The sequence below is a fragment of the Vitis riparia genome, chromosome 18, assembly GCF_004353265.1.
Source record: "Vitis riparia cultivar Riparia Gloire de Montpellier isolate 1030 chromosome 18, EGFV_Vit.rip_1.0, whole genome shotgun sequence".
In the NCBI taxonomy this organism is placed as follows: domain Eukaryota; kingdom Viridiplantae; phylum Streptophyta; class Magnoliopsida; order Vitales; family Vitaceae; genus Vitis; species Vitis riparia.
The window spans coordinates 7,602,633-7,630,389 of NC_048448.1; the positions used below are offsets into that span (position 1 = coordinate 7,602,633).

At 39.7% G+C, this 27,757-nt stretch overlaps 2 protein-coding genes and 1 long non-coding RNA gene across 4 annotated transcripts in view; 2 read left to right on the forward strand and 1 right to left on the reverse strand.

The window, feature by feature from the left end:
* Nucleotides 1-2,702: 2,702 nt before the first annotated feature.
* LOC117906735 (interferon-related developmental regulator 1) lies at nucleotides 2,703-22,112 on the forward strand. 2 transcript variants are annotated; one of them, XM_034819903.1, is made up of 13 exons: nucleotides 2,703-2,995; nucleotides 3,757-3,925; nucleotides 4,653-4,733; nucleotides 14,259-14,341; nucleotides 14,463-14,578; nucleotides 14,678-14,788; nucleotides 15,085-15,194; nucleotides 15,489-15,801; nucleotides 15,886-15,963; nucleotides 16,059-16,109; nucleotides 16,177-16,266; nucleotides 21,279-21,356; nucleotides 21,808-22,112. In XM_034819903.1, the coding sequence occupies exons 1-13, from the start codon at nucleotides 2,986-2,988 to the stop codon at nucleotides 21,856-21,858; spliced, it is 1,341 nt and encodes a 446-aa protein (XP_034675794.1). In that variant the 5' UTR covers nucleotides 2,703-2,985; the 3' UTR covers nucleotides 21,859-22,112. The 2 variants fall into 2 exon arrangements, with proteins under 2 accessions (XP_034675794.1, XP_034675791.1); XM_034819900.1 differs by lacking the exon at nucleotides 2,703-2,995 and having other exon boundaries at nucleotides 3,723-3,925.
* LOC117906736 lies at nucleotides 17,614-20,519 on the forward strand. The gene is made up of 2 exons (XR_004649888.1): nucleotides 17,614-18,353; nucleotides 18,603-20,519. It is a non-coding gene; the product is annotated as an uncharacterized LOC117906736 (long non-coding RNA).
* Nucleotides 22,113-22,612: 500 nt separating the features above from the next.
* LOC117907379 overlaps nucleotides 22,613-27,757 on the reverse strand; it is a 44,335-nt gene continuing 39,190 nt past the window's right edge. Inside the window, exons 15-18 of the mRNA XM_034820902.1 lie at nucleotides 27,527-27,592; nucleotides 25,788-25,885; nucleotides 24,813-25,261; nucleotides 22,613-24,103 (exon numbers count right to left, since the gene is read on the reverse strand). Coding sequence (XP_034676793.1) covers nucleotides 22,908-24,103; nucleotides 24,813-25,261; nucleotides 25,788-25,885; nucleotides 27,527-27,592 — 1,809 coding nt within the window. The 3' untranslated portion in view covers nucleotides 22,613-22,907. The remainder of the gene's footprint in view (nucleotides 24,104-24,812; nucleotides 25,262-25,787; nucleotides 25,886-27,526; nucleotides 27,593-27,757) is intronic.

The window sequence follows — 27,757 nt, forward strand, 5'->3', positions numbered from 1 at the left end:
AGTTTATTTGTTTCCAAGATTTTCAATAAAAGACCATTTTTTTACGTAATTTATTTTTATTTTTATAATTAATATTCGGATTAATTGATTGTGGATTGATTAAGCTGGTTTCTAAAATTCTGAACATAAAAACCTTAGACGTGAAGTCCGAGATGGTGACTATACCTCAAAATACCTCTTACTGTCTCATGAGGGGGCTGCACCGATTTACACTGTTGGCTAAGAAATAGTACTGTATAGAGATCTCATGTCACCCTTGCGTAAATTTATTTAGTTCATGAAAAAGATCATCAGAAAAAAGAAAAGGAAAAAGGAAAAGACATTTGATTTTACGCGTTCACATGAGGTCGAACCCATTTGGCCCCAATTGCGAAGACTTGTTTCTTTATTTCATGATGAGATTTGTGAAGGCTTCCATAAAAGCCGGAGGAGTGGGGGTGGACAGTAGGGAGGTTTGGCAAAAGGGCGCTTTTGTGGTAGGCATATATTGGCTCCATTTTTACGCACAAAGACAGCGAAACAGGACCCCATGCAAACCTAAAAGGTCCAGCAACAAGCGGGATATATAAAATCAGGTTGATACCCGCTTGGGGGCTTGAAAAGATTGAAGCATGTCTCCTGCTCAGGGTATGGAATCCCTAGCAGCCCAACCTTTTAAAGACTCCCTTAATACCCCAGATGAAGTCAAGTCACATGGTACTAAAAAACACTTGCATTTTAAGCAACCTGATGTTCAAGTTTTATGTCAATATTGGTAGGGGATGTGATAAAGTTGAAGGAAACATGAGAGGGTAGTGCTTGAAAAGAAATTAGACAAAAATTTGATACTAATGAATGAATAAGCAGAGACCAGTGAGTTTGGGGAATTAAGATAAACAGAAGGAGACATATGGAGGTTGGTGGGCTAGTTATTTAGAATAATGAAACTGGAAACTGGTAGTGTCAGGGAGGGAAATTACAGCCAAAAATAATGAGAGCAGAAGAGGGCAAAGGCAACATGATTGTGGGGCTGTGGGTGGCTTAAAAATTTGTGAGGTAAGAGGAACCCCACAACCACATCATGCACTAACTTCCATGTCCATCTCTTTCAACAAAAGCACCCACCAATCCTACCTTGTATTTACAGGAAGTCGAGGAAAAGGGTTTGATTCCCAATGTTTTGACTGCCCTGACCGACTTTCAAACTTCCTCTACTCCCCAAAAATCCACTGGGCAGTGTGCTCACATGGGTGCTTCCAATATACCCTCCACAATTATAACCACTCTCACTGGTCACTCCTCCACCCCCTTAGCACCGAGGGGTCCGGCCTGACATCCGGACCTTTCCCTCTTTGGACTTTGCCCCTCTCTCCGACTCTCTACTGCCTTTCAATTCCATATAAAAACAACTGTTTTGTGACAAGGAGATGCAATGTGATCACCACTCACCAGGCCTTGCAGAATCCGGATAATACATTATTCAGTTTTATAATTCATGTCACCTTCCCCTTCTCTGACATTTTTGCTTCTCCTCTATTATTATAACACCTTTGCTTACCTGCTGCCTGCCTTGTCGACTCATGTACAATGCCCTCCTGTTTGGTTTATCACAAAGCTCCGAAGCAAATGAATGGAAATTTGCTTAATTATCTGCTTCTGTAAATAAGCATCTCCATACTACTCTTTTCATTTTTGGATCAAAATGGCAACCACAAACTAAGGAGTGCCCGAATGTAGGAGCCCAGCCCAGCCTAGCCCAGCAACCGAGTACAGATGTTGCCTTACCTAGTGGGGTTGGACTTGGGGCAGCGACGCATATGTGTGTATTGTGTTAATCAAATATGAATCCGATGATTTTATAGTTAAAACAGGAACCTTTAAGTTTTATGCTTGATCAAAGGTAATATTTGAAATGATCAAAGTTACTACCTATATCATTAAAAGATAATTTCGGAGGATCAAAGATATTATTTGTCACTAAAAATACATAAATACTAATTAGTTTTAGATCTATACATTAAATTTGAATTTTACAATCTCGGTTTAGTATCATACAACATTTTTTTTTTAATGGGTGTGTGGTTGAGTGCAGGGTGTGATGATAGTTTGAGAAAAGCCTGTTGTCAGCTGCAAGATTTCAATTTTTCAAGATCTTTTGGAGGTTAAGAGTCTTACACATAGGTTTCGGCTTGCAGTGGTCCAGTGGGCACTAGCCCAGTTCATCTATGCTGGCAGTCTTTGTACAGACCATTCACTCCCAGGCTTGCAGTCAGGCTCCAATGCTGACTGAGTTGATGACCAACACCCTCACAGCCCATCACATAATGGGCTTGAATATTATTTACAAAGGCCGAATATGACGACGAGATCGCCCAGCACAATGTGCATGTCCGTTGAGGCTTCCCCCACATAATGGGCTGTTGTCAGTTGAGGCTTACCCCGTCCTAACAAGGATTTCATATTTGGGCCTAAACAGGGTGGCCCCGTTCCAGGTTATTTGCAGGGCTGAAGCGGCGCGTGTAATGATCTATGCGCCGACTCAGCTGGCAGGTGTGGTTAACACGTATGAGGTTGGTAGAACTTAGAAGCTTCATGAGATGAAGGGTGGAGAAGGTAGCCACGTAACAGAGGCGCAGAATTACTGGGTGTGGTGGAAAACAGGAGCACCGAATATTCCATACCACCCAATTTGAAAATACCCTTTTCTTAGCAGGACTCCATTTGCCTACTGCGTTCTTGGTCTGTTTTTCCTCTCATTTAAGCCCCCCTCTCTCTTTGTTTTTTCTCTGCCTCCAATCCAATCCTCAGAATCTCATTCTACTCCCTAAAATTTTAATGGCTATTTCCTCACTGGATTTACATCTGTTGAATTGTCGTTTGGTTTGGATTCAATCTCCTTTTACACATCTTTTCTTCGCTAAATCTTCGTCTCATCGTCACATTCCCAGTCAACTCTCTTCCTTTTTCTGACAAGCAAGAGGGGAGAGAGAAAAACACCCATCACACATGGGAAAGCGTGAGTTTTTCTCTTTGCTTCTTTCAATTTTTTTCATTCCGTGCGTGTGGGTTACTCAGAAATATTTGGATATTCAAAGAAATTTTGCACTTCTCCACAGGCGATTTCAACTCTGATTTTAGCTATGAGATTCCGAATCTGTGTATGTTTTATTGTGATTTATCCGCACCTCAAATCCACCGCTGGGGTTTTCATCGTTTAGGGTTTTGTTGGATTCTTTCCGATCTTGCGCGGAACTTGTCGCAAATTATTGAGAGTTTCGTGTGTTTGAGTTTTTTTAACCATTAATTTGATTTTTATTGTATCCAATGCGAGTTAAATTATGAATTGATTATGAATTTACAAAACCCTAGGACGCCTGAATTTTACTTCGCCTGTGTTTGGTCGCGTGGAATCGGAATCGGAGTCCCCAGTTCCTCTCCTTCCGTTTGGTTCGTTTATATATGGGTGAATTTGAAATCCTCAAAACCCCAAACCCTCGCAAACAATTGTATAGTAGAAGCAAGATTCTTAAATTCCAAAGAATGGGAAGTCCGGAGAAAACAAAATTAGCCTGAGATATTCTTTTATAATCTTTCTGAAATCTGTCCAAACAACGCTCTTAAGATTTTATTTGCTTTTAATTATAAGGGTATGCTTTGGGGCTTTTTGCCTAATTTTATTTATATATGCGCTCATTTATCAAAAAAAAAAAATTATAAGGGTATTTGATCATGTGAAAGATTAGGGATTTTCGGTGTTAATGTTTAAATTATTTTCAGGTAACTCTCAGCGTAAAAAGGTTTCACTGTTGGATAGTGACGATGATGATAGTGCGAGTTCTTCGTCCACTTCCCGGTCAGATCTTGTGCTGGCACAAGGAATTGAGGATGTCCAGCTTGATAAAGAGAGTTCACTAGATCAGGCTTTGGATGCTTTATATGAAAAAAGGTAGATTCTTTTAGTTTACAATAAGTTTTCATGGAAGTTATAATGATGAAGTTGGTGGAATTTTTTATTTGCAAATAAGGATGTATATTAACGGTGTCTAAAAGTGGTAAAGTTTGTGGGATTATTGACAATTAGCACCAGCACAAGGTCTTGTCAATAGAACTACCATTTTTTCTGCAATCTAGGGGCATTGGTGTTTCTGTTTTTATTTATTTATTTATTTAATGAATATGATGTTTTTGGAGTTAACTAATAATAAAGCCAAGTGTTTTTAAACATTTGGATTTCTGGAGTTTTAGTTCCTATCAGTAGAGGACCAGAGAGGCTTTCAGTTATTAGTCAGCTCTAAAATCAGCAATTTATGTTTGTTATGATTTGGTGTATTACCATATATTAACCCTAGTTTTTATTATTTGGGATGCTGAAACAGTTTTCCCATAGTCCCTGAATCTTTCTTGTTTATTGTAGTTGCATCACACCCATGTTTTTTACTTAGAGAAGTGCCAAAAGTTGAGTTATGTGAAATTGTCTATACAATAATGAAAATTAATTTAGAATTGGTGCCAAGATTCCTATATTTTTTAACTTTATGTTCATTAGTCTGCATAGAATTTTTTTTTTTTTGTTTCTCTTGTGGGGGGTGGGTTGAACTCTTCTCTAAGACTGGATGTTTAAATTGAAATCATGCATTTACCTGAATTCTACTGTTTTGACCTTTTGGATAAAGGGGAACCACAAGAGAAAGGGCTTTGTCATCAATAATTGAGGCTTTTAGCAGCAACCTGCAGCATCTGTTTGTGGAAAAGAAGTAAGCACTCATACAGCTGTTGTTTATTTTTTGAATTAACTTTTGGTATTCTTTTGTTATATTGATTTTGGTTCCATTAAAGAAATGAAAATATTTCCATATGATCATGCTTCTGATCAGAGATGAAATAAATGTGGCACTTATTTTTAGTGTATTAATTGCTAGAAAGGTTCTAGAAATGTGTTGACTGTCCATCTAAATTGTGGGATTCACTTGTGGTCTTCCTTCAAGGATGATTTCTTGCAGCCTACCTCACAGTGCCCTGTTATTTTTTTATTTTTTATTATTTATTCATTTCACCCTTCTCTAGATACCTAAAGAGTTATTCAGAATTTTTTTGAGCTAGTTTATTGGAGTATAAAAATAAGGAAGGCGTTAAATAAGAGTCATTCACATAAATCATATTTTATCAAAGAAAGAAAATAAATAAATGCAAAATTATTTAGAATCTGCGAGCATTAAATATTCATTTTAAAAGCCTAGCTATGCTAAACTATCATCTTAAAATCTTTTTTTTGAACTGCCATTCTTTCTCAATCTCCTTAACCTTCACATTTCATATGATACACAAATGCGCACACACAACCCAACCCTTGAATTCTTTACTCTCTACCATTCAACCAGAAGTATGGATCCAATTTAAAAAAGTTTTGTTTCATAATTTCACCTCAGCATTGACATTTGTTTGTTGTGTATGGAGAGTGGTGAAATGGTAGATCATATCTTTTTACATTGTCCTTTGAGTTTAGGATTATGGCATAGATTATTTAGCTTGGCTCATATGGATTGAGTTACTCCTAGGAGTATATGTGACATGATGATCATCTTATATAAAGGATTGGGAAGTGCCATTGGAGGCAAGGTGTTGTGGCAGTTCGCTTTTCTTGCTTTAATGTGGATTGTGTGGCGGGAAAGAAATGCTAGGATTTTTTAGGACAAGGTGAGAACTTCAGAGGATCTTTGGGACATAATTCATTTTTTAGCCTTCTTTTGGGGGCTTCTTGCACTACAACTTTTAAGGGTATTCCCCTTAATTTTATCTAACTTGGATGGATGTTGGCGTGTAGTTCCAAGGGTGTGGGCTAGCAAGGATAGTTATTTTTTGTATATTCCCATATGGGACATGGTTTGTATAGATTTACTTGTACTTTGGAGGTTCCTATTTTCTTTTTTTGTAGTTTTTGGAGGATTTCTCATTCTTCTATTATACTTATTCTTATTACCTTTGTTTTTTTTTTTTGATAAGTAAACTTATTCTTATTTACCTAAATATGCTATATTGTTATTTCTCATAAAAAAAATGAGAAAAAGAAAAAATGGTAAATTTCACAATTCAATTGTGAAATTATGGGGATGAAGGTTATAATTTCAAAATTGTGAGGTAAGAGGCACTTAAGGTCATCTTATGGAAAGCTATAAGGAATGGGATCTTTTCAACACAAGAGTCTTTTTTTATTTTTTATTTTATTTTTATTTAGATGAACAAAGTGAAATTTTGGAAGGATAGATGGTGTGGTGAGGATTCTTTATGTGTGACTTATCCATCCTTGTTTGATTTAGCTAAGTCAAAGGAGGTGTGGTTGGCAATATTAAATTGTTTTTGTTTAGTTGAACATCGCTAAATGGAAGAGAGAGAGCGAGAGAGAGAGAGAGAGAGAGAGAGAAAGAGAGCGAGACAGCCAGATCGAGGGAGTCTGAGTGCGATGGAGGCGAGCGAGGGTGTCTGCGACCAAAAGAAGGCGAAGGAGAAGAGCGAGGGTCCTCTCGTCCGAAGGAAACTGACGGAGGAGAGGGAGGGCTTCTGCGACTGAAGGGGAACGAGACCACTAGAGAGAGGGAGTCTGAGTGCGATGGAGGCGAGCGAGGGTGTCTGCGATTTCAGGAAAGCGAAGGAAAAGAGCGAGGGTCTTCGCGTCTGAAGGAAGCCGACGGAGGAGAAAGAGGGGTTCGACGACTGAACGGGAGCGGGGGAGAAGATCGAGGGCGCTCGAGTCGAAATGAAAGCCCAGAGGGAGCGTCCTGCTCGGGGCACCGGGATAACTCTAGGAAGAGCATCTTCAGTGTGGAATCGAAATCTTTTGAGGTCGAGGTAGAAGAAAAGAAGGGCAAAACTCAAGTTGTGGTGGTGGAGAGAAAAAAAGGGATCTCGTCGTGGGTACGGATGGGAATAGAGAGTCTAGGGTTTTTTCTTGAAGGGCTGGTCCAGTGCTGTAAGGACACGAGTGTGGGGAAATGGCGTAGAAGCTGGAAGGAAAATGGAAGGGCGTACTCCATGACGCGTGACGAAAACAGAGGCGGATGCTTCATAAGGTTAGGAGTGGTGGATCTGGAGGGCAAAAATGCCAGTATTTTCATCCCCAAAGGGAGAGGAGCAGTGGGGGGATGGACTTCAATGGTAGAGTCGCTAAGGAGTCTGGGCTTTGAGAGGAAAGGGGATGAGAGTCAGATAAAGGAGGCGCTGCTGCTGAAGCCTATCACGACGAAAACCTTTGCGGAGGTAATCAAACAGCCGATGAGGAAAGACCGAGCAGTGATCAAGGTGGCGGTTAGAGAGAAGGAGATTAACAGAAATTTGGACAAACTGAGGCAATGTTTGGTTGGGTCCTGGAACCCTAAATCAGGGAGAGGGGAAGACCTGAAGACCTGGGGGACTCTCTTGGCGAGAGCTTGGGAGTTGAAGGGTAATTTGGGTATTGCAAAACTGGAGAGGGGAAAGATTCTGCTAGAATTTGAAAGAGTGGAAGAATTGAAGAGGGTCCTAAGCCTCAGAAGCATTATGGTAAGGGGGGTTTCTATCAGTCTGGAAGAATGGAGGCCCGAGACGGGATGCATGCCGGAAAAGGAAAAAAGGCGTGAGGCTTGGGTAAGAATCGTGGGCCTCCCGGTCTCCCTTTGGGACCAGACCATCCTGAGAAGGATAGGGGAGGAGTGTGGGGGTTCCTTGCAGTTGATTCTCAAACAGAGAAGCTAGAAGAGCTACAGTGGGCGCGGATCTTGGTTAAGATGAATGGGGAAGAATTACCCAATGCGGTGGAAGTATGGATTGAAGAGTTGTGCTATGTGCTAACTCTCTGGTGGGAGGTCAGGCCGGTGTTGAAGGTAGGACCGGCGGGGTTGAGAGGAGTGAAGATTGCAGCAGCAGTTGAGGTTGGGGGCGAGGCTAGTGCACGCGCGAATAAGCGCGTGATGGAGAAGGGGGGTGGCACTGCAGAAGCTGGTAGATGGGACGTTGGGGCAGTCTGGCGGGTCGGGGCAACCTGTGGATCCTCGCCTGGGTGGGCCGAACCAGAGGGGCCCCGCCAAATCCCCTGGGCGCCATGACTGGGAATCTCCTGGGCCTGATCCACCGGATCTGGAGGCTGGGCCGTCACGGGCTGGGTCGGCTAGGCTGTCTCATTCTGGGTCACCTTCTTCTGGGCCGTTAAATAGCAAGGATCTGGAGCGGGCCAAGCCATCATTTGTGCCTGGGCTGGATTTAGGCCCGGCTAGTGAGGCCCGCACTGGGGTTTGGACCGGTCCAAGTCTGCTGAAAGGGCCAGATGCAGGAATTTCTTCTTTTTGGTTGAAGAGCAAGGAGGATATGGAGGAACCATGTCCTGTGGAAAGTCCAAAGACTGACGGAGCCTTATTGGAAGAAGCTCAGAGGTATGGAAACTCATCTAGCCTTGGTGAATTATTGGTTCCGGCTGCCTTGTCTTCTTCCCCTCTTTTTTCTGGTCGGACTCCATTGGGGGAGTATTACGACTTCTCTGGGGCTGGTTGGGAGGTAGCCCAGAGAGACTCTCAGTGCCGCATTGTCAATGGGCTAGGGTCTATGGAGCATGGGGCAGCTCCCAACTGGGAGTTGATGGAGGTCAGCAATGGCAGCAATGGAGAAGGTGGAGGGGAGCTATGTCTGATCCGTTCAGTGCCACAGGAAGACAAAGGATGGGAGGAGGTTGATTGGGAAGACAGTGAACTGGCCAGATTCAGTAAATTTCTGGGGTTTTCGACAAAAGGCTTGGAGAAGGAAATATTGGACTTTTTGGTTAAGATCAGAAAAAGGAGGGAAAAAGTCCACAGTAAAATTCTTTTGGACAAATCAAAATTTGAAAGGGAGCTAAAAAGATTAGAATGCTCCATTAACTATGAAAGGGGGAATAAGCTGAAGAGTGATATGCAAGAAAAAGGGGAGCAGATGTTGGAAGTTTAATGAAGTTAAGGCTGCTAATTTGGAATGTGCGGGGAGCTAATGATAGCTCTAAGAGGAAGGTGATTAAGGCAATGATTAGGAGTCAAAGGGTGGACCTGTTTTGTCTTCAAGAGACAAAAATTCAGTCGATGTCTGAGGGAGTGGTTAGGAGTCTTGGCTCTGGAGGTTCTTGGACTGGGGTGCTTTGGATGCTAATGGCTCTGCGGGTGGTGTGCTGATTTGTTGGGATAAAAGAACCTTGGAAGTGAGTGAGATGGAGGTGGGTCAGTTCTCTATTTCCTGTAGGATTAGGAATGTGGAGGATGGGTTCGTCTGGCTTTTCACAGGTGTTTATGGGCCGTTCTCTAGGGAGGATAGGGAGGCATTTTGGGGAGAGTTAGGGGCAATTAGAGGCATCTGGAGTGACCCGTGGTGTATAGGGGGTGATTTTAATGTCACCCTCTCACAAAGAGATAGGAGCAGTCAGGGAAGGATAAGTGGTGTAATGAGAAGATTCGCCCAGATTGTAGATGATTTAGAGCTTATTGACCTTCCGTTGCAAGGTGGGGTGTTCTCGTGGAGTGGGGGTAGAAATAACCAAGCGTGGGCTAGATTAGATAGATATCTTGTAACCCAGGACTGGCTGGATAAATTTTGTGGGGTTGTTCAATGCAGATTGCCGAGGCCCACATCTGATCACTTTCCTATTATGCTGAAGGGTGGAGGGTTAAGACGAGGTCCATCGCCGTTTAGGTTTGAAAACATGTGGCTGAAAGTAGACGGCTTTAAGGACCTTCTCCGGGAGTGGTGGCAGGGCACTGTGGTGAGGGGGAAGGCCAGTTTTAGATTGGCCTCTAAGCTGAAGGTGATGAAGCAGAAAATCAAAGAGTGGAATAGGGAGGTGTTTGGCAGGCTAGAAGTTAACAAGAATTTGGCTCTCCAGCAGGTTGAGTTCTGGGACAGGGTGGAAGGTGAAAGGTGCCTGTCAGTAAGTGAAACGGAATTGAAAAGGAAGCTAAGGAAACCTTCAAGAAGTGGGTTCTTTTGGAAGAAACCCACTGGAGACAAGCGTCGAGGGAGTTGTGGTTGAAGGAAGGGGACAAAAACACAGGATTCTTCCATCGGATGGCCAATGCCCATCGTAGAAACAATTCCATGGTCAGAATCAAAATCAATGGGGTATGGAGGGTTGAGGAGCAGGAGATAAGGGAGGGGATTGTGCAAAATTTTCAGCAACTTCTCACTGAAGTGCCAAGTTGGAAGGCGGATATTGAGGGGCTGCATCTCCCAAGACTAAACCCCTGTGAAGCTGAAGGACTGGAGGTGCCCTTCACTGTGGATGAGATTCACTCTGCCTTGATGGACATGAATGGAGACAAAGCTCCTGGGCCAGACGGGTTTACAGGGGCTTTTTGGCAAACGTGTTGGGAATTTGTGAAGGAGGAGATCTTGGAGCTGTTTATGGAGTTTTTTGTGCAAAAATCTTTTGCAAAGAGTCTCAACACCACCTTCTTGGTCCTCATTCCTAAGAAAGGGGGAGCGGAGGATCTTGAGGATTTTCGGCCAATTAGCTTGCTAGGGGGGCTGTACAAACTCATGGCCAAGGTGTTGGCTAACAGATTGAAAAAGGTCTTAGGAAAGGTAGTCTCTTTGGATCAGAACGCGTTTGTGAGGGGGCGGCAGATTTTGGATGCATCTCTTATAGCTAATGAGGTGATCGACTTCTGGTACAAGCGCAAGGAGAAGGGGCTGATCTGCAAATTGGACATTGAAAAGGCCTACGACAACATCAATTGGGATTTCCTTATGAAGGTCTTAAAAAAGATGGGATTTGGGACTCGGTGGATGGAGTGGATGTGGTGGTGCATCTCCACTGCCAAGTTTTCTATCTTGGTTAATGGGGTTCCAGCAGGTTTTTTTTCGAGCTCCAAGGGGCTGCGTCAGGGTGACCCCCTTTCCCCCTATCTCTTTGTCTTGGGTATGGAGGTGTTGAGTGCGCTCTTGAGAAGGGCTGTTGGGGGGGGGTTCGTCTCAGGGTGCAGCCTTAGGGGTAGAGGGAGGCCGGATTTGGAGGTTTCCCATTTACTCTTTGCGGATGATACAATCATATTTTGTGAAGCTAAGAAAGAGTATCTAACCGCTTTAAGCTGGATCTTGGCTTGGTTTGAGGCAGCGTCTGGGCTAAGAATAAACCTAGCTAAAAGCGAGTTAATCCCTATTGGAGAGGTTGAAGAAATTGAGGAGATGGCAGTGGAGCTTGGGTGCAAAGTGGGAGCTCTTCCCTCAGTTTATTTGGGGCTGCCCCTTGGAGCCCATCACAAGGCTATATCAATGTGGGATGGGGTAGAAGAAAGAATGAGGAGAAGATTAGCTCTTTGGAAAAGACAATACATCTCTAAGGGTGGGAGAATCACCCTTATCAAGAGCACCTTGGCAAGCATTCCTATTTATCATTTGTCCCTTTTCCGGATGCCCAAGGTAGTAGTGAAAAGGCTTGAAAAAATGCAAAGAGACTTTCTTTGGGGAGGGGGGCGAATGGAAAGGAAAGTACATCTTATTAATTGGGAGGTGGTGTGTACCCAAAAGGAGAATGGAGGGCTTGGTTTACGGAAGATTGATCTCTTTAATAGAGCCTTGTTGAGTAAATGGATTTGGAGGTTTGCCTTTGATGAGGATATGCTGTGGAAGAAAGTGATTGGGGTGAAATATGGTCAAGAGGGCCTTGGGTGGAGGACAAATGAAGCTCGGGGGGCGTTTGGGGTCGGGGTTTGGAAGGAGATATTGAAGGAGGCAAATTGGTGTTGGGATAACATAAGTTTTAAGGTGGGCAAGGGGACTAAGGTAAAATTTTGGACGGATCTCTGGTGTGGTGAGGAGGTGCTGTCCAGAATTTTCCCCCAATTATACACTTTGGCGGTGAATAAAAATGCAACAATCAACGAGGTTTGGGACTCTAGCCTTGGTCAAGGGGGCTGGAACATCAGATTTGCTAGGGACGCAAATGATTGGGAGCTGGATTTAATAGGAGCTTTGTTTAACATGTTGAGGGACGTCAAGATCTCCCAAGAAGAGGATTTGGTGGTTTGGAGAGGCGGAGGTAGAGGTATTTTTGGAGTTAGACACGCGTACAAGCTGCTGGCTGCTCCTAATACCCTTGCCTTCCCGGTTAAATGCATTTGGGTGAACATGGTCCCTACTAAAGTTGCCTTTTTTGCTTGGGAAGCTACATGGGGGAAGATCCTTACTTTGGATAGGCTCCAAAGACGAGGGTGGCAGCTTCCTAATTGCTGTTTTTTGTGCGGTTGTGAAGAGGAAAGTGTAAATCACATTCTTTTACATTGTATAGTGGCTAGGGTTCTTTGGGATATCATTCTTGCCTTATTTGGTGTTTATTGGGTGTTCCCAGAGACGGTCTTACAGTTTTTATTTAGTTGGAGGGGCTCCTTTGTGGGGAAAAAGAGGAAAAAAATCTGGAATTCCATACCGGTGTGTATTTTTTGGACGGTTTGGAAGGAGAGAAATAGGTTAGCCTTTAGGGGGGCTCGTTAGACATACAGAAACTCAAAAATTATTTTGTTTGTAATTTGTGGAGTTGGGCTAGATTGTACATGGGAGAGGAGTCCTCTTCGCTTTTAACCTTTTTGGAGTAGCTAGCGGCTTGTTAAGGGCCGTTTGGGGCTGCTTGTTTTTGTTGTTTTTTGGGGGTGTGGCTGCGTTTGTATACTCCCTGTATGCTTTATGGCGGTTTGCCCTTTAATACAAATTGTGCTTACTTATCAAAAAAAAAAAAAAAAAAAAAGGAGGTGTGGTTGGCATATTTATGGAAGTAGAGGTGGGAAGGAGGAGACTAGAATTTTCAGTTTGCAAGGAATTTAAATGATTGGAAGTTGGATATCATGGAGCATTTTCTGTCTAAAATCCAAGGAAAGTTAATGAAAAATGAGAAGGATAGAGTAATTAGGAAGAGTAAACCCTTTATTCTGTTCTGGACTCAGATTGTACCATTGCCATCCCTTCTCCTTTAGGGAAAATTTGGAATTCTTGGCTCTCGTCTAAGGTGAGCTTTTTTGCTTAGGAGGCCTATTGGGGTCAGGTCTATGGACCAGTTTCAAAGAAGAGGTTGACCGTTAGTCAACAGATGTGCTCTCTAGAAGGAGGAGGTAAAATCTATCGATCACATTCTTCTTCATTGTGACAGGCTAGGATTTAATGACAGTTGTAGTTCTTTTTATTCTGTATTCCTTGGGTTATTTGTGCCTCGGTTAGGGAGACTCTTGTAAGTGATATGACTCTTTTGTGGGTAGAAGACGAAAGCTTGGAGAGCTCCTCTCTTATGCATTTTTAGATTGGAGTATTTGGAAGAAAAGAAACCAAAGATTGTTTGAAAATAAGGAGATGTCAAATCAAAGATTCAAAAGCATTTTCCTTAATAATTTGTTTCTTTGGCTTAAGGTGTACATAGATGAAGGTTTTATGCCTCTAATTGATTTTGTAGATTGGTAGGGTTCCTAATGAGGAAGGAAGTAATTTTTTGTTTTGCCTCTTAGTGCCCATTGTATATGTCCAGTGTACTCACGTACTAGTTCTTTTGGTGCTTTTAATACATTGTCTTATTTATAAAAAAAATAATAATTTCCTAATCCAATTTAAGAAATTGATACAAATTAGAAGAATGTGTCTTCTTTCGCAAAATGAATTAGTTTTTACCAATTGCATTTTTTCTTACCAAATCCAAATCCTCTTGATATGCCCATCGAAAGGTCCATCCAATTCATGTGGATTTGTCCCCTAACAAACAAAGAGGTCTTGGTAGAATTGCCACATCTGAAATTGTACACATATTTATGGCATGCTTAATTCTCTAGAGGAGATGGGAAACATGTTCATATATAACGGAACTCCAATTTGGAGGACTATTTTGATGGGATTGCTGATGTTTGATGGACTTTGGAGTTGATGAGGGCAGCTTATCCAATGGTTGGCTTTAGAAACATGGATCCCTAATAGTTCACTGCCTGGTTTGAGAATAAATTCCTGTTAAGGCAGCTTTTGAAGGCCTTAAATTATCTTGTCTCTTGAAGCCCTTTTATATCATGTTACAGTTTTACATGAAAGCATTTTAAGCATTTGGTACATTTCCCATACCTATAAGCGCTTTCTTAAAGAAAGTGTACCTAAGAATGTTTACATTAGGCTCAATTATTTTTTAATCCTTCTGTCTATTTTTGTATCTTCATGTTTGTTTTTCTGCCCATCTATATCCATTCTTTAGATTTCAATTTTTTATATGGATGCACATTTTTTTCATAACTATATATTTCATTAGTTTTTCATCGTTTTTGGTTTTTCTTCAGATTCGCGACGTTGCTGCATCAGTGTTTGAATTCCATCAAGCGAGGGTCTGCTAAAGAGGCATCTTTAGCATGTCATGCAATTGGTTTATTTTTAACCCTTCCTATATGCATGTTTGCCCATTTTGTGTGGCTCAATTTGGAGTAATTTTTATCTATCAAAAAAAAAAAAATGGCGTAATTTTTAGTTTTGCATTGCCCTTGCAGGATTGTTGGCTTTGACTGTTGGTCATGGGGATAATGCACATGAGATATTGGAAGAATCAGTTCCTCCTATTTCACAGGCTCTCAAATCTTCATCTGAATCATTAAAGATATCATGGGTATGCAGAACAAAATTTAGATCTACAATTTGATTGCTTTGTAATTACTCGGAATGATGCTGATACAAAATCTTTCTGTTCATGGATTTATGATCATAGTTACTGGAATGCTTGGCTATTGTCACCTTCATTGGTGCAAATGATCCAGAAGAAACAGAAAGATCAATGCAAATTATGTGGCAATTGCTTCATCCAAAATTGGGTTCTAATGTAAGTATAGTGAATGATTCATCTAATTTGAAACAAATTTCATATTGCATGTACGCTTGCTCTGCAAAGCTTGTTAGTGCTTATGATGTTGATGTGTTTGGTCATTGATCTTGGGTTCACAAACTGATTGATTGATTAGCCTACCAAGAACAGAGAAAAAAACCTGATCGATTGATTAGTACTTGACGCTTTTAACCTCTAATGGAAAATTATAGTCTACTCTGTTCTACATCAACCAGTGATGCTTTGATGTTTTCAATTAATGAATTGGTCATATGTACTGCTTCATTTTTTAGGTGGTTGCCAGAAAACCTTCAGCAGAGGTAATAACAGCAGTGGTGTCTGCTTGGTCGTTTCTTCTTACAACCATGGATGGGTGGAAACTGAATCCTAAAAATTGGCAAGGGTGAGTAAATTTTGGTCCCTGCCCCTCTCCTCAATAAGCATAATAAGATCCCTCTTCTTTGGCACGAGGCTTTTTTTTATTTTTTCTTGTGTCTTGTTCTATGGGAACTGGTGAGATATACTGGCGCATATCCCCATCTGATTGCTGCTTTGGAAGGATATCATTCCTACTGATAGGTTTGGAAATCATGACATAGTAGAAAGAGTGCCAACATAAGTAGTTCTATGCATGCAACAATTGATGACAGGGAAATTGAATCAAGAGAAGAACTTACCACTTGTGCAAATGATGCAGGTCAATTTCTTATTTTTCTAGTTTGCTAGATAAGGATGATCGATCTGTACGCATTGCAGCTGGTGAAGCACTGGCTCTTATTTTTGAAGTAGGAAGTTTAGAGAAGTTCTTTATCGAACCTAAAGGTCCTAGTGACAGCTCAATTCATGAAGAGAATATTCATCGGGAAGGATTTACACACATGCGAGGACTTAAAGGCAAAATTCTAAATCAAGTGAGAAACCTTTCAGTGGAAGCAGGTGGTAAAGGTTCTGTGAAGAAAGACCTTAACAGCCAGAGAAACTCATTTAGAGATATATTAGAATTTCTTGAGGTATTCTTTAGTCTTCTGCTATAATATGTGCTTCTGGCTATGCATGTGCCATTTATAGTGCTCTTACTTTATATATAATATCAGGGTGGTTACTGTCCTGAAACCTCAATGAAAATTGGTGGAGATTCACTGAACACATCAACATGGTCTCAACTGATACAGGTTCCTCTCCTCCTACTCCCCTTTACCCCCAAGTGTCTTGGTTTGAATGTCAACTATTTTTTTTTTCCTATTTCTCTAACTTCTTTTGTTTATAGTTAAACTTTCTGAAGCACTTTCTCAGGGGCGGATTTGTTAAGCACATGCAGGTTAGTCTCCTTGCCCTGAGCTGGGTCTTCATCTTATACAAAATTTTTAACACCTGTTATTAAACAGGAAAATGAATTTCTTCATGAAGTCTTTGGTTTCACACCAAAAAGAAAGCATCTTTCAGGCAGTGAGCATCATTTATCTAGTGGTGAAAAGGTTGGTTCATACTTTCCCATGGTTTCCATTTCTGTTGGAATGTTTTTAGCTATTTGAGTCTATCTGCAAATCTTTGTTTGATTTGCCTATTGCTCTTTCTCTCTGTCTCTTAAAATACTTTTTGGCTTCTTTTTTGTTATTGGATCTAATTTTAGAGAAAAATATGGCCATTCTTCACATTAGCTCACATCATCTGACTATTTGATATTATTTGATACATTGATCTTTGGCATAATCAAACATGTCGTTCCTTACATGGCATGGCATAGCTAGGAGTAGAAGACACTTGATCAAGCAAACCATTTATGTGTCTGCTTTAAAACTGATACTCTTTTTTATAATTTTAAAAGAAAATAGTTTAATGTCATTTTTTATCATGTCTTAAAAATTTATTATCTATAGGTTTTTCCCCACTTTAGGAATGATATGATCAAGTGTTTGAAACCTTAAGAAATGTGATAGATGAATCAGGCATGAAGATACATATCCACTTGCATAGAAAAATGGATTTGGGATATAAATTTGTATGACTGAAGGTCTTGCATTTGGAAAAACACTCCAAAAGGGAAAGTAAAGCAAGGAAATTCACAAAAACTGAAGTACAACTGAAAGTAGCAAAAATTCTACAATAAAGGAAAATAAATGAGAGGCCTCATGTTTAGCCAATCTGAGAGTGAATCTAAGTTAAAGATTAGCACCTAGAGGAGGGGTTAATAGGTGCCTTATAAAAGTTTCATAGAGTGACCTACACATGTAATTTTCCCTTGTTTTTCTCTTAATTTTCAGCAAACCACTTGCAGAAATGACATAACTACACTCTCCTAAATAGTTCAATTAAGCAAGCCACAAGCAAATGATAACACTCTCCAACAGAGCAAAATAAAGCCTTAACCATATGTGTGAAATTCAAGCTATAAAATATAAAATGAATCAAAATAAAATATGAAATAGAATTGAGAGAAATTAGAGACAAATACAGTGGTATGACGTGGAAAATCTCTAAAGAAATGAAAAAAGATGGGCCAATCACGATCACAACAAGGCCCTTCTTTGCAAGTGGAATTGGCGTTTTGCAATAGAAAGTGAGACTTTCTAGAAGCAAATTATAAGTGGAGAATATGGGGAAGTTGAAAGTGGTTGGTGTTCTCGGGAAGTGAGAGATAGATATAGGGTTAGGTTATGGAAAGTCACACGGAAAGTGTGGGAGATTGTGAACAATACTCTCTTTTTCTTTGGGCAATCATAGAGGATTAATATTTTGGAAGGTTAAGTGGTGCAAAGATGAGCCTTTGTGTGTAATCTTTTGCCTCCTTATTTAGGGGGGGGGGGGGGGGTGTTGGGGGTTGGACTCCTAGCTTCTCTTAGGATCTAAACTATTAGGAGATCTAGATTGTGGAGCATTTCTTTTCGAGGTTTCAAGAAAAGATGGTGATCAAGGGAGAAGAAGATAAGTTGATTTGGTGGGAGACAGAGTATAAATTTCTCTGTCAAGTCTTTTTTAGCCTAGGGGGCGACTTAGGGAAAAATTCTAACATTAGATTAGCTTTAAAGGAGAGGGTAGACACTGATTAAAAGATGTTTCCTTTGTGATATACAAGAGGAGGCGATTGACGACATCCTACTACATTGTGGCAATATGAGGTTACCTTCCTCCGTAAGAGAGACCCCATTAAGATGGCATGACTTCTTTGTTGGGAGAGAACAAAAACAGGCGTGGGGTGCAACTTCTTTGTGCCTAATTTGGAAGTAGAGAAATAGAAGATCGTTTCCAAACGAGAAACTCTCCATTTAAAGATTGTTTCTTTGTAACTTGTTGTCTTGAGTTGTATATAGTTAAAGGTCCAATGTCCTTATTTGACTTCATTGATTGGTTGGGTTCATTTTGAGAGAGGGAGTAGTTTTTTGTTGTTCCTTTGGCTTTTTTTTTTTTAGGCCTTTTGATGACCATTGTATACGTTCTATGTACTTTGGTGCACTCTTTTTGATGTTTTTTATTTGATATTATCGTTACTTACCTATCCAGAAAAAAAAAGAAAAAAAATGCTGGTGCCTTTGAAGACTTGTGAAAGAAGAGAAAACATGTTTTGGTAAGGCTAGTTTAGCAATTTCCTTTCTGTTGGCACAGTTGGACTACCGGTTCATGGTTTCTATGGAGTGTTTTTTACTCTATGAGGCTGCAATAATTTATTGTTTGTCAAATTTATACTTGTTTTAGCTTCTAACCTAATGAGGAAAGGAGCAATGGAGCCAAAATCCTATTGGGAAATAGTGTCTTAATTATATTGGAAAGAAGTGTTCTATGAGGTTGTTTATAGATTTTCAAACTTATTTGGTAGCTACCAAGCTTCTTTGGAAGGTGCATTGAGGGATGCTGTGAATCAGTCCTGAGGCTATAGCCTTAGTACAAGGTAATTGAAACTTAATACAACCTCAAGGCTGTTGAGGCTTAAGCCTGAAAATTTTAATGGGTTTGCCTTTTGTGGTTTAATGGTATACAATTCATAAGATGCTTCAGCCTCAATATGCAAAAAGTTTTAATGGGTTTTGAGCTTTTGTTGGCTTTTGGTGTATATTTTATAATTCTTTAGCGCTTGGGTTTAAAAAATAAAGGTTAAGCTGGCTTCAATCTAACTTCTGTAAAAAAGGGGGGAAAACAGAGAAAAAGATTGAGAAGAATAGAGTTGTTGGTTGCTGAAACAGTTGGACTCATATATAATCAACTTTCTTACAATTGGTAGACAAAGGAAAAAAACAATTTCAATCAGTGGATGAAGACGACATCAACACTAATAGGGGAAAATGATAAAGCAATTGAATGCGATGATAATTGTTTGGAGGATGTTGCCAATGATAATAATGATGGTGACAAAGAATCATTGATAAATCCATGGCCCGTTGAGAGTATTCCTTATGTGAGTTTGACTGGGTAAAGGGAAGATTCCATCTTGTGGAGGGAAAGGAAGGAGGAGAGGTTCTAACTGAAGTCTTTCTACAACTCAATGTGCTCGAGGGATATTTCTTTTTGCTAAAAAAGAGATGTGAGGTTAGATGTGCCCCTTTGAGAGCTTGTTTCTTTGCTCGGGAAGCAGTGTGGGAGAAGATTTTAACAACGGACCAAATACTGAGGGGATGGTCTTTGGTGGCTATATGCAGTTTGGGCAGAGCTAGTATTGAATTTTTAAGCCATAACTCACCATGAAAAAGCTCGGTTATTGTGGTAATGTTATTTTTTATCTTTGGGATTCAGGTGGTTTTTGTAAGATCAATCAAAAATCTCGTGGGTTGAGAGGCTTGGGGCATGAATAAAAGGTTGATGAAGGTGTGGAGTATAGCTCATCTTGGTCTTTTTTTTAGTGCGTTCAGAAATACTGTACAGTTGGATTTTCAATAGTAGAGGTTTTCATCCAGAGATTAAAAGTTCCATAAAATCTTACCTGTGGTCTAAAGTCTCATTAGGGATGGTTAATCGCTCTTTGCATGACTTAGTTGATGGCTTAAGTAGAAGATGGTTGATTTTTGAATAGTTTCCTATTTTCACTCACATTGTGGTTCCCATCGTAAAATTTCAGCATGCATTGGTTGGCCCTCCCTTTTTTGCTGGGAGCTGTTTAATATTTATCAAAGCAGAACAAAAGGAGGTTCTAAGATGGAGAGAGAAAATATCTACATCTAGAACTAAAGGAGGCTAGCATAGAGGAAACATGTACCCTAATATAGAAGAAATGGGAGAATATCTATACCCTAATCCATGATGATTAATCAATCTTAAAAACAAATCCAAAAGGTTGCTTTGATTTGATTTTAACAATCTCTCTAGTTGTTTACACCATCATATGCTTCTCAGTGTGTCTTGGTCATTCTAGTCTATCTCTTGCTTTGTTGTTCAAGTATTATGAGTATTGACAAATCAGGAGCGACTGCACACTTCAGCATTTTCTTAGCAAATGGCTTTTGAATATTCTCTTTTGACTTTGAATGGATTGGGATGCATGGCAAATAATCCCCAGTGCACTCTTGAATCACTTACATAAGAAAAGAGCACAATTTAGTACGGACCATAGAAAAACTTGCATGTCGGTGTCAAGTTGAGCTGTCTGGATTAGGGAATTTTGGTAGTTGGCTGTCCATAATAAAATGCTTGAGTTGGCCTTATAAACAAATTTTTTTGTATTACCAGCTGTTTAGGTTTCAGTTGTGTACCAAGATGAAGAGGAGAATGTCTGTAGATATATGTTAATCTATCAAAAAAAAAATGTCTGTAGATATATGTTAGCCAACTGGCTTCATGCTAGCACACCATGTTTGTGTCTTTTAAATCCTCACCCTGAAACCCAAACACACACAACCAACCCCCCCACCCCACCCCTTCCTCCTCTGAAGTTAAGCTGCAAGGCATTGCCGTTCCTCTCCTCTATTGGGTTTGTTATCATCCATTGGACCCCCCAAAAGTGAACACACTGGTTTTGCAGAGGCTGAGTGGCTGACAAGAATCTGCACTTCTAGACATGTGTCCCAGTTGCATATTTAGTTGGTCATCCTATGCCTTATGTTTTCCTTCACTGGCAAAAGCAATAGTATTTTTGTGTTCTGGGAGATTCTTTCCCTTAAAAAGAAATCGGCTTTTCAAATTGTGAACCTACCTAAACATAAAAATATGGAGTGGTCCATCCATGAATTGGCCTGCACAATTTGTTTCTCTTCTATGGGTTGATGAGTATTGTTTCCATTTGCTTCATTATCATCTCTCTCTCTCCTGGGGTTTAAGCTAGTTTGATATTCTTTTGGATGGCTACAAATTGGTTTACCCACCTAAACATAAAAATATGGAGTGCTCTATCCATAAATTGGCCTGCACAATTTGTTTCTCTTCTATGGATTGATGAGTATTGTTTCCATTTGCTTCATTATCATCTCTCTCTCTCTTCTGGGGTTTAAGCTAGTTTGATATTCTTTTGGATGGCGCTACGAGTTGGTTTTAAACTTCTTTTTTTACATGATTTATTGTGTTGCAGAGGATGTACAAATCACCAAACTCAGTGGTCAATAAGGCAAGAACTCAGTTGCTGAACAAACAGCGGATGTTGTCCCAGGTAATTTCTTCCAATATGGCCATAGTTTATGCATATACAAATCTATCTTCTCTTTATGTATGAACGCATTTTAAAGGATTTTTATAATGGGAAGCTTTAATTATAATCATGGTGTCGTCTCTCAAGAGCTTATAGCCTAGATAGCATGGGACTTGTCAAAGTAAAGGAACAGATACGAAATTTTCAACTTGGTTGATTAATTTATTCATCAGTTACAGAAGTTGGTGCTTCTGAACTTTGGTCGACCTTTGTGATAATTAGTGCTTTTAGTGATTACTAGTTTTTAAAGTTTTTGGGTAGGGTAGGAAGCGACTTTGGGCAATGGATATTATGCCAGTTTTGGCAGAAAAGCCATGTCCATGGATGCTGTTGCCTATATGTAAACCACTACAATTTTTACTAGCATCGTATTTTGCTAATTCTGTATCATGTTTGGTGATGCTTCTCTCAGGGTAGAAACGCAGGCCATTATGCAGTTGGTTTGGGTGATGAAGAGCTGTAGGTGCAATCTCTGGTTAAACAGCCGTTTCAAACTTAAAGCTGAATCATAGGGCACATGTTGGTCTTCTGGTACCAGACTTCTTGATAAACCCATCTTAATATAATTACCCTGGATGATAAAAGGGATCATTTTGATTAATTTAATAGTGGGTTTTAAGTGCAAGATCATATTACTTATATTGTAACTCTGGTGATAAATTCTTTTCTTCATATTCGAAAGTGAAAATAAAGAACTTCGTAAGTCAGGACTCAGGACTACTGCATATGATGTCTCCCACATTTGGAATGCATTTCCAAGAACTCTATCAGGAATTAGAGGGATATGCCCAAAACTTCTGGTCAAGAAAGAGACAAGTTTGTTGGACTACTTGGCTGGTATATTATTGCAATTGCAATGAATTAAGAGGAACATCCTGTGATCCATAAATAATTTTCTTTGAATATTTGCAGCTGGAGTAGGCTATAGAAATGCCTTTTAATGTACTAATCCATAGAAATGTCATATGCATGCAAAACATATCATACCAGGTCTCTTAGGGTATGCTTTTTATCTCTAGTTTCAATCATAATGCACTAATCTACATGCATGATACACCCCTGGTTTTTTGGTAATGGGAAATACCAAAAGGAATAAATGAAAAATAAAAACCAAACTAAAAAATGAGAGAATTTATAAGGAGATGAGATTATAAATCCACCGCCATCTTGGATAGGCTGCAACCTGCCAAGCGTACTCGGTGCTAAACAGCACTCAATAATCAGAATTGGAAGTCGCATCATAAAAAAATTGAAAAGATTTCAGACATATCCGTAATTATAAGTTAAGTCGCTTCAACAAAATTCACTTCAATAAAAAGAGCACCGCACCTCACCTCAATCTACAACCATCCAGATGATGGGCCACTACGTCATGCCCAGTGGCAAGGAAACGAACTTAATATACACTTATTTGTAATTCTCGCCAGAACAAGCTATCATCTGATTTATAAGATTTTATGTTTTGTAAGAATGACATGAACAAACCATGTATTGCGATGCGTTATATGTAACCTAATAACCAGTCAATCCCGAAAAATGCTTTTTCATGGCCTGATCCTTCCTGTAATTTCTTCCCCCTCCCCTCCTACCCCTACCCCTACCCCTCGAATTCCCCCTTCCTCCCATCTCTGCCACTTCAGACTGGTCATCTTGCACCTCATCGGACTCTGTCGGCTTCTTAACTGCACCTGGAGTAACTCCCCTCCTTCCCCTGCCCCTGAAATTCCCTGGCTTCCCTCTTCCTCCCATCTCCACAATTTCAGACTGTTCATCTTCATCCTCATTTAACTCTGTCAGCTTCTTAACTGCACCTAAAGGAAGGTTGCCACCTCGACCAAGGCCATGGATTAATTCTTTCTGGGCTTGATTAACTATTGATGCTTCAATATAATTTGCAGCAGCAACCGAACCTGCAACTTTGTAACTGTAATTCTTACCATCCTTCACATAGAATTGGGGCTTCTTCCGTGAGTTCCATTTCGAAGAATCACTTGGACCGAATGTTTCACTTTGTGTCCCCCAAGGTTTTCCAAGATTAGAGTTGATTTTGTCTTCCAATATCTCAGTTTCTGCTAATCCTGACTCCACAACACTCAGACCTAAATCATCAAAAGAGTCATCATACTCATCTTCATACTCATACTGCATAGCTAGAGCTGCAGTTTTTGCAGAATCCTGCTCACTTCTAGAATCAAGGGTCTTAGAATTGGGTAAATTAACTTTAGACTTCCTTGTGTACCTCCCAACTGAAGATGAGAATGAAAATGATGAGCTCTCAGTTTGTGGCTCCCCTGGTACAGTTACAGCATTAGTGGAGGATAGAGCCGTTGATTCAAATAACTTCTCTTTTCCCTTATCATTCTTGCTCACAGATGGAATAGACTTGGGTTGTGGGATAGTCTCTAATGAAGTGTCCAGGGACTGCAGATCTTCATGCAAGGTTCCCTCTAGAATCCTTTGAATCACCTCTTCTGGATTCTGGTTATACGCTTCAAGACATGCAGACAAGAACCCTTTACCATAATCAGGGAATAGATCTCTAATTTGACTTATTTTGGACTCCATAATTGCAGCATCTTCATCCACATGCATCTTGTCACTTGTTGCAGGGATTGGCTCATAAGATGTCTTCTTAACACTAGCTTCTAAAGGAAGTGCTAAGATGCCAGATAAATAATGGAATTGTTCATCGTCCATGAAAATCCATCCTACATGAAAAAGTTGAAAGTTCCAATGTCAATTGCTTGGAGATAGTCAACCACATTTACAAATCCAAACAAAGAGTAGCAGGATAATGAAGAACAAGCAAGCATGTAAAAGACTGGTATTTTAAACAGACAGACTAGTATCAAAATAATGCAACAAATGGCTTTGATCATGTTTGGACAGCTAATAATATAACCTATATGATAGTATAGACCACCACTTTTAACATAAGTTAAAGGTTTATACTTCAATTACATTGAATACAAGGTCACTGAAAGAAGCCTCTATTTCTCACATCAAATACATATGTTCCAGATGCTAACTAAACTAGTCTTTATAATGGGGCGGCTTATTGCACGCCTATTGGAAGAAGCACAGAAACAGATATGACAACAGTCATCAGGTCGGCTTTCTTTTGTCAAGCCTCATGATCCCAAATTGATCAATTCATACCCATTTCCCCCACCTTTCCTATCTTGCAAGAATGTACAAAGTTTTGTTGCAGTTTTGAACAAATTCATATAGCTAAGCAGATGCAAAAGGACCTGGTTGTATTGAAACAGAGAAGAAACTTTAGCTTTAGTTTTTCTATGGTATGTCTCAGCACAACATATCAATGTGTAATCGTGCAATTGATGAACAAACAGTACTGCAACCTCAATTTCTCCAAATCCAACCAAACCAAGATTCACGAATGTTATGAGTACTTACCAGTATCATGCAAACTCTCAAGTTTTCTCATCATCTTGTAATTCTTTTCAATATTTTGAAGAAATGTTTCCCTGGGCTGGTTTTTGGGCTGGTTTTCCTGAACATGTTCTGGAACTCCATTGATCTCCCTAATAGTCTGAATTAAAATATCTGCCCTTATGACAGGATCCTCAACTTTAGCAGGAAATATCTTTGTGGCAGCTGGAAGGGGGAGACTGACTTCAAATAACGTATCACTTAGATAGCATAAGTCCAATACTTTCCAACCAAGCTCAATGATCCTCATTGACACCATCTTCAAACAAATAGCAATATCTGAAAGGGTAATACCAAATGACTTCTGAAGTACATCCCCAGCTGTAAACAGGATTTGCAATCCCTGCTGTATAGATGGTAGTAATGAATTGTACAGTCTTGCAAGAGTGTGGAGCAATTCCTCATTCCCATAACTGCATGAACATAAGCATGTCATACTGATGAATTTCTAAAAACATTTTCATGCAACTAGCTGAAGAAGGCATAAATGACGTGTGGAAATGGAATGCTAAAAGCCTTTTCAAGGGAAACTTGCTGGAAAAGGTAGTTAGTTATCACTCACAAACAGAACTTCAACACATGATTGAAAATATCAATGGTTTAACCACCCATAAGATGAAGGTTCTACTATGTCGATCTTATAGGATATTAATCCACATATTCTATTAATATTATCCACTCAACCCTAATTTTGGCTATCAAAAAGGGCCAGTATTATCATCAGATACATTATTTTGAATAATCACCAATGCTTTAGCAAACTGCTCACAGGAAAAACAGTTGGTCATAGATTTAATCATTGATTCAACAAATTCATTGTGTTAGAAAAACACAAGCTCCACAGCCTGTCTAACATGAATCCACAGGCTCTTACTAGATGGCATTACAGCCTTTTATATTGAGACATAATGAACTTAAATCTTGGTGGTAAGAAAGCACCTCATCTCAACAGGGCAAGAGAAGAACACTGCTGCAGGTTTGTATGCATGAACAAATGCATCCAAGGAAACAATGGCATCATTAATGAAGTCCATTACCTGCAGAAGAAAACAGAATTATCTATTAATAGTGACATGCAAGTATGATCCGCTTTAATGCCACATAAAAGTAGCAGGAAAGAATGCCTAGGATCCCATTTGTCACATAGAAAATATATTCCTGGCACAAAATTCATGTCTCAGAAGGGAAACTAATTAAAAGACATATTTTAACTTTCATGTTGAGTGGAAATTTGTTTTGAGGAAACTTTTCAAAACAAAGCACAGTTTAGCCTACAGAAAAATATTCTTTGGTCTGTTCTCAATCAGTTCATTCTTCAAAACCCTCTCTGTTTCTACTAATCCGAGATCCTTTCCTCCTGAAAAGTTCATTTGGAAATCTAAAGCCCCAATCAGAATCAAAACCTTTGCATGGTGGAAATATGAAGGTTAATACCAATAATATGCTGCAGAAGTGGAGACCTCACAAAACTCTTACATAGTAATGGTGTGTCATGTGTAAGAGAAGAGAGGAACTAGTGGATAATCTTCTTTTGCATTGCCCAACAGTATTGGCATTATGACATAGGTTGTTTGGAGTCACTGAAATTGATTGGTTTCCAACCAGGAATGTGATGGAGATGATGGAGACGCTGACCATGATACATTGTTAATCTCACATTAATTTGGACCATATGGCAGGAGAGGAATGTGAGGATTTACTTCGGAGGTAATATGGGATTTAATCCATTTCTCCTCTCTCTTTGAGCATCACCTAGTGCAAGATTTGTGAGCACCCTTTTGAGCATTATATTGCTAAATGAGAACCGAGTATGCAGATCTGCTAGGTTGGTTGAGGAGATACTCCTCATATGGATGCTATCTCCAATGACTGCATCAAGTTGAATTTTGATGAGCGCTCTTTGGATAACTTGAAACAATTAGAAATTGGAGGAATGCTCATGGAACATTAGTAAGAGCGTTCTCTAAAAATGCTGCAGAGGATCTAGCTGCTGTGGCTGACATATTTGCCTTTGCTAGAAGGCTTAAAGCAAGCTAAAGTTGACGTTCTCTCCAACCTTCTAATGAGGTGGATGCTATAATGGTCCTATCTTGGGTAAATAAGGAGAGAGGCTCATGAAGATTTGATGGGTGATTGAGCCAAATTTTTTATATTGCTTTATATTAGGGTGTTCCTTCTGCCAGATACCTCAAACAACTAATCATGTTACGAGTAAGTTAGCAAAATGGGGATTTAATAAGTCAATCTTTTTTCTAGGAGATTTTCCAATCCCTAGGTTTTGATTCATGGTTGAAACCAGTTTTAGTTGTATATTTCATCAATATCTCGGAATAGGTAGTTTTTCTTCCTTCTGATTAGATTATGTAAAATGTTGTGTTTGGGGAAAGGATTTATTATCCTTCTTTGTGTTTCTTTATTTCATAGTAATAAAATATTTATTTTTGATAAAAAAAAATTAAAAAAAAAAAAAGATTGGCTAGAAATTGTATCAACAATTTTGTCTTAACATTCCAAGAAACATGTTTTGATACAAGCATTACAACTTGAGGCCACTATTTTATTGTTCATTTTTTCGAGTAAATGATTCCAAATACAACAAAAAGAAAGGGTTTTAAAGAAAAGAGGGAAGCATGGGTGCTCCTATATTTTCCTGATAAAATCATGTGATAGTAGCTCACCTCTAAAAAATCTGAATAAAGTTGGATAGATCCCTGGTCTTCATAGCCTCCAGAAGAAAAAAGAGCCTGAATACAAACTCAGGGAGAATCAACTGGTATGAATGATTTGTGGAAGTTTACAGATCCTTATACTGTAAAGCTATATGAAGAAAGTTAAATAGAAAGCAGAAAAACATGAGGATTAGTACAACCATGGACGATGCTACATTGAAATTATCAATTTTTTTTTCC